The sequence below is a fragment of the Wyeomyia smithii genome, chromosome 3, assembly GCF_029784165.1.
Source record: "Wyeomyia smithii strain HCP4-BCI-WySm-NY-G18 chromosome 3, ASM2978416v1, whole genome shotgun sequence".
NCBI classification, from domain to species: Eukaryota; Metazoa; Arthropoda; class Insecta; order Diptera; family Culicidae; genus Wyeomyia; species Wyeomyia smithii.
In genome coordinates this window covers 38,142,825-38,154,249 of record NC_073696.1, presented here as the reverse complement: position 1 = coordinate 38,154,249, position 11,425 = coordinate 38,142,825, and the positions used below count along the sequence as shown (strand labels likewise).

The 11,425-nt window shown below is 39.9% G+C and overlaps 1 protein-coding gene across 6 annotated transcripts; it reads left to right on the top strand.

Moving 5' to 3' along the window:
- Positions 1 to 235: 235 nt before the first annotated feature.
- LOC129732847 (anoctamin-10) lies at positions 236 to 10,947 on the top strand. Of its 6 annotated transcripts, none has more exons than XR_008729363.1 (7): positions 236 to 1,352; positions 7,790 to 8,216; positions 8,273 to 9,332; positions 9,395 to 9,912; positions 9,976 to 10,150; positions 10,253 to 10,600; positions 10,684 to 10,947. XR_008729363.1 is itself a non-coding variant. In XM_055694192.1 (7 exons), the coding sequence occupies exons 2-7, from the start codon at positions 1,337 to 1,339 to the stop codon at positions 10,756 to 10,758; spliced, it is 2,271 nt and encodes a 756-aa protein (XP_055550167.1). In that variant the 5' UTR covers positions 238 to 375; positions 957 to 1,336; the 3' UTR covers positions 10,759 to 10,947. The 6 variants fall into 6 exon arrangements, 4 of the variants coding, with proteins under 4 accessions (XP_055550170.1, XP_055550167.1, XP_055550169.1 ...); XR_008729364.1 differs by having other exon boundaries at positions 10,253 to 10,604; XM_055694192.1 differs by lacking the exon at positions 10,253 to 10,600 and having other exon boundaries at positions 238 to 375; positions 957 to 1,352.
- Positions 10,948 to 11,425: the final 478 nt, after the last annotated feature.

The following is an 11,425-nucleotide window of genomic DNA, read 5'->3' as shown; positions in this document are numbered from 1 at the left end:
GACAAATCGTGACGTGATGCAAAGTAGCACAACTCACACCAACCTCGAGTCATGTTCAAGCCGGTATGCGATACGCATGGTAAACTCAAAACAAACCGGATCGCTCGCGTCTGTGTACGTAATGCAGCACGCTGCCGAACACACTGAGAAGCTTCTCTCCATCCAAAACGTCAGCTCATCTGAATTCTTCACGTGAACGCGACTGCCGGCCAGAGCCAATGAACCAACAACAAGACGCGTCAGTCATCGCTTCGTGTCGATCGTGCCCGGATAGTAGTACGTAACACTTAAGCGTCTCAGTAGACGACTGAGTAGCTAGTCTAACCGTCCCTTTCTGACGCATTCTGAGAAACGGCAGCGAAGGCGAAGAAAGAAGTAGGTTTTCCCTGAATAGGTATATTTTGAGATCTTTCCTCGCATTCGAATCGAAGGTTTTACTTGAGTGAACCAGTCTAGAAAACGTGAAAAAAGTGGAAAATTCTTTCTTGTCTCAGCATTTTGGTGAATATTCTTGCAAGAATCCAACCACCAACGTGAGCTTTGGTAGAATAATAGAACGTTCGAATGATAATTTGTGATTGTACGCAGTCAGCTGTGCAGAGACTGTACACCGCCGCCGCCTACTGGAAGAGGAAATGAACGTTCGCGTTTTGGCAGTGAATCAACGCGTGTACAAATCATTAGCAGTAGGAAGAGTGACGATCTGCGTTTTGCAAGGTGTTAATGAAATTTGATACTCGCTGCATACACTCAAGAATATAGAGTTGGAATTAAGCTAATCGTTTTACTGATGGTGGCGTAGAAACTGCGGTTCCCAGTGCGATTAACAGTGCAATGAGCTCGACGTCACAAGCATTCGGATGATTGTGTCTAATCAGAAAAAAATATGAACAATTGTTTGGTCTGTAATTATTTATTAAAAATATTTTTCTGATTTGTGTAATTTGTCTTTCAAGATATATTTTATCCTCATGATTAATGTGTAACGGATGGCAATTATTTCACGGTCTGAGTAAATAAAGAAAGAACGTTCACTAATAGACTATTGATACTTATTGCTCCGCCTTCTCACCTTTGTATAACGGCTGTCTCGGCTTAAGGTAAAACGGTCGTTAATAAGGAATCAATAAGGGACTCGAAAACGGTGCCCGTATCCCTGCCTTAATATCAGCTAAGAATTCAAAACAGCGATTTAAAGGTGAAGGCCACAACGACGGTCCGGCATGCTTGCGGTGTAACTGCTGTTAGACGCGTATGAATCTGAATGCAAATCGGCAAACAACGAGGATACTTTTCGCGCTAGCCAGAGGACAAGACTGAACAAAAGACACTCTCAATGGACGATATCAAAGGTAGGATATAATAACACAGAGAAATTGGTGTTTCGTTGAAATATCATTACCACAGATTGAAGTTGTTCTTACAATAATAGTGCTATGTAACTATTCGTTCAGTTTTTTTTCTTACGAGTATTTGTCTAAAAACAGATTCTTTCTATAGCTGTGCTAGCTTCAAAACGCTGTAAAAATCCTCTCAATGTCCTGAATATTTTATATTCGAATGAAATTCTGCTTAGAAAATAGCTACCAATAATTCATTCAAAATATGTAGTGTAAATCAAGACTCGGCCGTGACCTATCACCTCTAGCAGGAACGTCCCGATTTTAACCTCGAAGAGGTGTTAACTGGTATACGAGAAACCTTAGTGAAGATTGGGTCCCAAACCGGTGAGAATCTCGGTCGAATGCTAATTGACCGTGCGTGGTCTTTTGACAACCCCCCCCCCCGTCCCCCTCTTGATGACCACGTGGTTAAGGAACGGCCCCTTGACGTTTTCTGCTTTTCTAACACATTTGGCATACAAAAAAAATTTTTTTCGGTGTCGACAATTTCATTTGCATTTTTTCATCGATCAAAAAGTTGAAAATTTGACCGCTCTGAAGCACGGATCGAATTCTGATTCGTTTAGTTACTGAAAATAAATGCAATATTTATCATAAGATCACAAATCAGTCAATTTTCTAGACTTATCCCATATTCCTGGAATCATTTCACCGTTCAAAATGGTCGTAAAATAATTCCACGTGAAACGCCGCTTATTCCGTTTTCATTTCAGTGATATGACACTCATAATAGCCCGGATTTCGCGGCAAATGTCACTCTGCGACGTTTTTCTCACTTGGGTGAGTCTCGTAATAGGGCTTTTATTTACTTCACTCCGATATCACCGTGAGTGACTCACGTAATAAGTACCAATACCTCCCGTCCCGGTTTGAAGCTATCTTCCAGTGACTATACTCTTAATCTAGAAACTGTGTGAAATAAACCGTCACAATCGGATTGGTGGAGAAAAACCCAACTTCATCGACAATGTAATATTCGTTTATTTGTTTGGAACTTTTTCTACAGATTTAATTTTTGCGATAAACAAAACCCTTCCTATTCTACCGCTGGAGCAGATATTCACTGGCGATAAAACAACACTCAACGGCATGTGACTTCGAATCATAAGGAACCCAAGTTCCTCCTTTTCCTCAAAGCTTACATTCGCTTGGAAATGGTTTAACGAGTAACTTCTAATACCGGAGTAAGCTGTTCCTGCGTCTGGCATGGTTTCTTACGAGCAACTCCTCCAATTCAGCGTCTTTGATAGCTGTTGACCTTCTTTCACACGAATCCAATCTCGGTTCGTTGTTTCAATTGCAGAAGCATTTCCGTATGCTTTTTTTTAACTCTCAATGCGCTTCAACCGCCGTTGTCTTTGAATAAAATAATAAAAGTAACACTTCCCGCAAATGACGAGCACGCACAAAATTATACATTCTTACACAACTAAAAGTATATGAACTGAATATGTAATTCCGTTTAATTTGTTACAAAAAATCTGATATCGATCAACTGTATCGAATAAAGCCGTGTTTTATGGTCACCCTATTTCGGACCTGGTCACACTAACGACCCAACAAAAAATATGGGTTGGATTATTTTCGACGGAGATCAATCCCTGCAATTTGGGCACAATTGAAGCACTTCGAGTGACCAGTTTCGAAATAGGGTGACCATAAAAAACGACTTTATTCTATACATATTATTTTCAAAAAGTTGATTCCAATTAACGGGGCTACAACATTGTAGAACAACCTTTTTCTATCTATAAAGATAAAAAGGTTAGATATCTGTGTTTATTGAAAATTTGGGTCACCCTAATTTTTTAAATAAACACTTCTTTATATACAACAACTTTGTAGAAGAAAGTTTTTCGCTAGAATATTGCTATCCCGAATTGAGCTCAGAATCGCCGAAAACGCCTTCTAAAGGCCAGAAAAAGGCCAAAAAAGAAAATGATCCCAAATTGAGCTCAGAATCGCAGAAAACGCTTTCTAAAGGCCCAAAAAGAAAATGATCCCAAATTGAGCTCAGAATCGCCAAAAACGCCTTCTGAAGGCCAGAAAACGCCAAAAAAGAATATGATCCCAAATTGAGCTCAGAATCGCCAAAAATATTTTCTAAAGACCGGAAAAGTTCATAAAAGAAAATGATCCAAAATTGAGCTCAGAATCGCAGAAAATAGGCCTTCTAAAGACCAGAAAAGGCCTAAAAAGAAAATGATTCCAAATTGAGCTCATAATCGCCAAAAACGCCTCCTAAAGGCCAGAAAAGGTCAAAAAAGAAAATGATCCCAAATTGAGCTCAGAATCGCAGAAAACGCTTTCTAAAGGCCTAAAAAGAAAATGATCCCAAATTGAGCTCAGAATCGCCAAAAATATTTTCTAAAGGCCGGAAAAGTTCATACAAGAACATGATCCCAAATTGAGCTCAGAATCGCAGAAAAAAGGCCTTTTAAAGACCAGAAAAGGCCTAAAAAGAAAATGATTCCAAATTGAGCTCAGAATCGCCAAAAACGCCTCCTAAAGGCCAGAAAAGGTCAAAAAAGAAAATGATCCCAAATTGAGCTCAGAATCGCAAAAAACGCCTTCTAAAGGCCAGAAAAGGCCTTAAAAGAAAATGATCCCAAATTGAGCTCAGAATCCCCAAAAACGCCTTCTAAAGGCCAGAAAAGGTCAAAAAAGAAAATGATCCCAAATTGAGCTCAGAATCGCAAAAAACACCTGCTAAAGGCCAGAAAAGGTCAAAAAAGAAAATGATCCCAAATTGAGCTCAGAATCGCAAAAAACACCTGCTAAAGGCCAGGAAAGGTCAAAAAATAAAATGATCCCAAATTGAGCTCAGAATCGCCGAAAACGCCTTCTCAAGGCCAAATAAGGAATTGATTCCAAATTGAGCTCAGAATCGCCAAAAACGCCTTCTAAAGTCCAGAAAACGCCAAAAAAGAAAATGATCCCAAATTGAGCTCAGAATCGCAGAGAACGCTTTCTGAAGGCCTAAAAAGAAAATGATCCCAAATTGAGCTCAGAATCGCCAGAAACGCCTTCTGAAGGCCAGAAAACGCCAAAAAGAAAATGATGCCAAATTGAGCTCAGAATCGCCAAAAATATTTTCTAAAGACCGGAAAAGTTCATAAAAGAAAATGATCCCAAATTGAGCTCAGAATCGCAGAAAATAGGCCTTCTAAAGACCAGAAAAGGCCTAAAAAGAAAATGATTCCAAATTGAGCTCAGAATCGCCAAAAACGCCTTCTAAAGGCCAGAAAAGGTCAAAAAAGAAAATGATCCCAAATTGAGCTCAGAATCGCAGAAAACGCTTTCTAAAGGCCTAAAAAGAAAATGATCCCAAATTGAGCTCAGAGTCGCAGAAAAAAAACCTTCCAATGACCAGAAAAGGCCTAAAAAGAAAATGATTCCAAATTGAGCTCATAATCGCCAAAAACGCCTTCTAAAGGCCAGAAAAGGTCAAAAAAGAAAATGATCCCAAATTGAGCTCAGAATCGCAGAAAAATAGGCCTTCTAAAGGCCAGAAAAGGCCTAAAAAGAAAATGATCCCAAATTGAGCTCAGAATCCCCAAAAACGCCTTCTAAAGGCCAGAAAAGGTCAAAAAAGAAAATGATCCCAAATTGAGCTCAGAATCGCAAAAAACACCTTCTAAAGGCCAGAAAAGGTCAAAAAAGAAAATGATCCCAAATTGAGCTCAAAATCGCAAAAAACGCCTTCTAAAGGCCAGAAAAGGCCTAAAAAGAAAATGATCCCAAATTGAGCTCAGAATCGCCAAAAATATTTTCTAAAGCCGGAAAAGTTCATAAAAGAAAATGATCCCGAATTGAGCTCAGAATCGCAGAAAATAGGCCTTCTAAAGACCAGAAAAGGCCTAAAAAGAAAACGATTCCAAATTGAGCTCAGAATCGCCAAAAACGCCTTCTAAAGGTCAAAAGATAAAATAAGCCCAAATTGAGCTCAGAATCGCAAAAAACACCTTCTAAAGGCCAGAAAAGGTCAAAAAAGAAAATGATCCCAAATTGAGCTCAAAATCGCAAAAAACGCCTTCTAAAGGCCAGAAAAGGCCTAAAAAGAAAATGATCCCAAATTGAGCTCAGAATCGCCAAAAATATTTTCTAAAGACCGGAAAAGTTCATAAAAGAAAATGATCCCAAATTGAGCTCAGAATCGCAGAAAATAGGCCTTCTAAAGACCAGAAAAGGCCTAAAAAGAAAACGATTCCAAATTGAGCTCAGAATCGCAAAAAAACGCCTTCTAAAGGCCAGAAAACGCAAAAAAAGGAAAATGATCCCGAATTATGCTCAGAATCGCCTATAACACCTTCTAAAGGCCAGAAAACGCCAAAAAAGAAAATGATCCCAAATCGAGCTCAGAATCGCCAAAAACGCCTTCTAAAGGCCAGAAAACGCCAAAAAAGATTAATGTAATGTAATAATGTAATGTAATGTAATTTATTTGCGCAAAATTTTTCTTCGGATAAATATATTTGTTATGCTATTACACTATAAAAAATATTCGTTCAATACTCTGTTTGCTCGAATGGCATCAAAGTCTCTTCGCTCATTTTTTTTGCAAATATATTTCCTGTACGATGCAAATTATTTCCAGAAAATAAACCTTGTAGAAAATATAACAAATCTAGTTTCCATTGCCCAACAAAATTTCACTTGCCACTAGAAATTATAATTTCTTTGTTTTGGTTCATAAAGGCCACCGTTGCAATATCATATATTTTGTTCCGAGTGACAAGTGCCCATCGCAAATAACAGGAAGTGTTTTTAGTTTGCCATGGGAAATGGCGAGAATCAGCAGGGGGCCGTTCCTAAACCACGTGGTCATGTTTTCATCACTTTGTATAACCCCCGTACCCCCAGGTGGTCTTTCGTGGTCAACACACCCCCCCCCCCCCTGCGACTTTACCCAAGTGGTCTTTTCATCTTTCAGGTGCCGAAAATTCACTAGATTTTCACATTTTTATTATTAAACTTTCAGTACATTCTATATTTCTAAAATGCAAAAGCTCCATTCTTGACTTGGTGGCAACAATAAATCATAAGTCAGGAAAAAAGACCACGTGGTCATTTTGTCAATTTGAAGTGACACATTGAAATCCATTTACTGCAGTTTGCTCATCCCAAATTTGAGTATGAACAAAGAAAAAATACAAGCAAACATTCGCTCGGTTGTGACCTCACTAGCAAAAAACGACATTAGACGAACCAAATATATGCCGAATTTTTTGTTTAGCAAATACGATGGCAAATAGTTTTCAGCAAATAATTTAGGCAAATACTTTGATATTACACGGGCGAACAAATATTGACCGTCATTTTGGGCAAATATTTGCTTCGTGTAATGTCCGCTTTAGATTTTGGAGTATAATTCTTTTATTTCAGTAAGCGTAAAAAAGGAAGACAAATTTTCGATTGACTTTGGTCGACTGTATTTCAACACAGGTTTGCCCTAGAGCTTAAACTTGAAAGAAATTTAAGATTCTAGCTTTTTCACCGTTCCAATACATTTTGGTTCCCGTATTTGTCTTAGAAGTGCGTCAAGTCTTCAGAGACTTTTTCCGCAAGTAAACGGTAAAGCGGCAAACCCGGTGAGCAATTACTCTGTGACTTCTTGACGCACTTCCGAGGCGGCAAGGGGAAACAAAATTTACAGGTATTGTTTAAAAACTATAATCTTTCATATTTTTCAGTTTAAACTCTAGGGCAGAATCTGTGTTGACAAGAATAATAATTCTACTGAGTTTTTCGAGTATATCTTTTGCGAAAACCATATTTAAATTCAAAATTAGGCGCTCCTAGAGGAAACTAAACTGCAATGAATTTGCTTTTTGATACGTGATGAAATCCCCATAAAAAACGGAAATAGCAGAATTAAATGAAAACATTTCCTATTCTCAATATTGAAAATCAGTGAAGCAAAAACAGAATCCAATTAAAAATATAAATGCATAGCATACTGTTTTTGATGGTCAATAAAAAACTGTGGAACTATTTATGCAGTCAGAGCTGACCATAACCGTACCAACGTTGAACGTTTTTCTCAATCCAATTCTTCTCAGAATTGTTCAAAGATCTACTAGGAAACTCCATCGCTTCTACGAGAGCTTCAACCACGGAGCACCCTGTATCTTCTGGCGAGTTCCACAAACACCCCGATCGTATCCGTCGTAAGCGTCTCCTTAGTTCCGATACTTTTCAGGCATGGCCCTTGTTGACACGTTCACGTGAACTCAGTAGGTATCTTGTGAAAGAATGGTCCCCTTACCTTCGCACCCAAACCGAAATAGCAAAGAGTTGTATTGATTTGATGCACTTTGAACACTCAGATTGATTCTTGATGTCATGTAAAACAAAATTATTAACAATTTCACTTTATTCGCTAGCTAAACTGATTCCCAACACGATCTTCAATGACGAAGAGGATGAGTTCAGCCTCAAAAGCCACAAGGAAACGATTCCGTCGATAAGGCAGCGTAACTCACAAATCCACGCACTGGAGAACATGGACCAGAATGAGGAGAAAGAAAAACTGCACGAACTACACTCGAGTTTGAAGCGGACTAGCAAAGCGGTTGCTTTCAGCGACGATGGCCCCCGGAAGCGGGCTGGCTTCGCGGCGCACGAGAAACGCGCCCCAGATATGAGTAGCAGCACCAGCGAGGACGAGAAAAGGTTCGTGGAATCCTTCATGGTGATGGAATTCAGTGAAAACACCGACTCCGAAACGATTTGTTGGATCTTGGAGAAGATACGTGGCAAACGGATCGATGGCGGTGCCGAACTGCTCGTCCGCAAGGAACCATTGACAAAGTGAGTGTACCTGGATGTTATTGAAGAGCACTTGAATTTTATTGATGGTTTTCCAGAGAAACGCGTAACCTAATCTTGCACATATCGGCAACTCAAATGAAATTTCTAGAACTCGCTGACGATATTGGTTTCATGAAGCAAACCAAAAATGGAATCATCAGAAACTTCAATGTCGCCTGTCTGGATGACTTTTTCTACGATGAAAATATGGCCATGGAGGACATTCTAACATCCGCCGATCGGCAAATTATTATCAAGTATGCACTGGAAAATATTCGAGCCTCCGAACAGGAACACCACATCCCGGGTACCAGAGTCCAGCTGCACCATGGGCAGTCGATTATTCAAGCGGCGCAGCATGCGGAAATCATAACCAGTCTTCACTCGTTGCACGACAAATCAAAGCTACGCAAGCTACGTCATGTATGGATTAAACCGACGCAACCACAGCCGATCGACGAGATCCGTAATTACTTCGGGGAAAGTGTCGGAATGTACTTTTCCTTTTTGGGTTTCTACACCTACGCACTGATTGTGCCAACCGCTCTAGGGCTCCTGCAGATGGCTCTGTCGGAGGAAACGGAAACGGTTCCCTTTTTCTGTATCTTTTACGTCGTCTGGATGAAGGTTTTCCTAGAGCTGTGGAAACGGAAAAGTTCGTCGCATGCTTATCGCTGGGGAACGATCACAATGACTAATCTGGACGAACCCCGAGTTGGTTACTATGGGAAGTTGGGCCGTGATTTCATTACCGGCAAACTGACACTCCACTATCCCAAGTGGAAAACCTACGTGCAGATGTACTTCGTTACGGCACCCATTATTTTGCTGTGCATATCCATAGCAGCATTCGTAACGATTTTCCAATTTTACGTGGAAAGTTACCTGGCCGAATCGTTCGGTCTGGATTCGTACATAATGTACGTGCCGTCGATCGTGAATGCGATCTACATCGCCCTCTCGACGGTTGCGTACGATAAGCTGGCAACGTACCTAACGGACAAGGAAAATCATCGCACCCAAAGTCAGTACGAGCGACATCGCGTCAACAAGCTGATTGTGCTAGAGTTTGTCAATAATTTCCTCTGCCTGTTTTATATCGCCTTTGTGCTGCAGGTAGGCAATTGAGTCAATTCATGTTATTGTTGGATAATAATTTATTTTTCCTTTACCTTCAGGATATGAAAATGCTTAAAACACAGCTGATGATGCAATTGATCGTTCTGCAGTTTGTGCAAAACGTGCTGGAAAACTTGTTTCCGTACCTCAAAAAGAAGGTAGGCCTAATCGCAGTGAATACCTTCGTCCAGTCACGGTACGACCAGCTGCAGAAAGAATTCGAAGAGTACGATCAAATGGGAATCCAATCACTAGAACCGGACGATTATCGAATATTGCGAAACAAGAAGGAAAGCATTCTCGACGAGTACAACACCTACGACGACTACCTGGAGCTGTACATCCAATTCGGTTACATGGTTTTGTTTTCGTCTGTCGCACCCATGACTTCCTTCTGGGCCATCCTCAATAACGTAATCGAAATCCGACTGGATGCATATAAGCTGTGTTCGTTTTTCAAACGGCCGTTCGCCAGGCGAACGAAAAACATCGGTGCCTGGCAGCTGGCGTTCGAAACACTGGCGGTTATTTCCATCATGACCAACTGCGGTATTCTGTATCTGTCACCCCAAATGAGGTTCCGAATTCGCTCAAGCTTGTTGCAGATGTTAGATGATCTAATTTTGGTATAAATTTGCAGGGAAATGGCAACCAATTTAAGTGCGGAAACATACGCCGTTTCCTTCCTAGTCATCGAACACGTTCTGCTCGGGTTGACATGGTTTATCTACAAAGCCATTCCGGACACTCCCCTGTGGGTACGAGTAGCTCTAGCCAGAGCGGACTACGAATCTCGACAGGCACTGAAACGAGAAGTATGTTAGATCTTCCATTTGTGAATTGAAAACCGTTTTGCTTGTTACTTACTAATGTGTTAGTGATTTACACTAAATACTACGTTGAACACTCTTTTTCAGGACTAAAACCACAACCACAAGTTACACCGCCAAAACGAGATATTTTGTGATATGATCATTACCTTAAACACAGAGTGCCTTTAACATAATTGCCATGCATTGTGAAAAAATACGTTGTTCAACCCTCATTGTGTGCCCGCTATTAATTTAGTTTAAAACATAAATTATGCTTACGAGTAACGCATCAGGAAGTGCCACGAAATTAACAAGAACCCAAACGATACTGGTTTTGCCAATTGTGTGAGATGTGTGGCTCTAGTAGAAAATCGTACTTAAAAACCAAGCAAAACTAGTGCACGCGATGAAATTACTTAAAACATAGAGAAGTTTAACAAGCTTAAACCCAAAGTAAGTGAGTGAGCTTTTCGCGTCAATATACAAATTCAATTTACATTAACAAAATTATGAACTCTTCAATCGCGGTTTCACAGAACGCTCAACGATCGCGCAACCTGCTGTTCAGACGCTTCCGAAGTGTGTTCGATTCGCATTCTATGTTAACCTAAGGTATGCTAAATTCCATCCCATTTCCTACTCAAATAGTCCGCAAGGTTCGAGCGCAGCAGTTTTCCGGATGAACTGATGGATTTATCAACTGCACAATAGTCAGAGGTTTTTGTTTATGTTTTGCTCACAAATAAAAAAGGGTGATGTGATGAAATGTTGTGAAGTTATGTTATGCTATTATTACCAAATAAAATGAATTGAAAAAGATGTGAAGAGTTTTTTACTGTCCGAAAAGTTATCCCTTATATAGCGATTATGTCCACGTAGATACGATTTTTCATGAACTTTGTTTTGGTGTTGTTTTCGTTCAACTAAGTTATGAACTGAATTTGGAATCGGTTTTTTTTAAATCTCATCCATCTAAGGAATCATTTTAGTTAAGTACGAAATCATTTTCTTTGAATTTAAACCTTTTTTTAACGTTGATTTGGGAAGAATTTTTGATTGCTGCTTTCGGCCTTTCCCTGAGGTAAGCTCAATTTTTCAGATTTTTTCGCTCCCTTTAGTTATGGATTTGAGCTAGTGAAGTTGCACAAAGAACCACGTATATGGTAAATTGGGATTATTTTAGCATCTCCAATGTACATCAATTCAGTAATTTTCGCTTTATAGAGATCGATAACGGCCCCGACTCGCAATAGATAAAAAAATATCATTGGTCGCAGT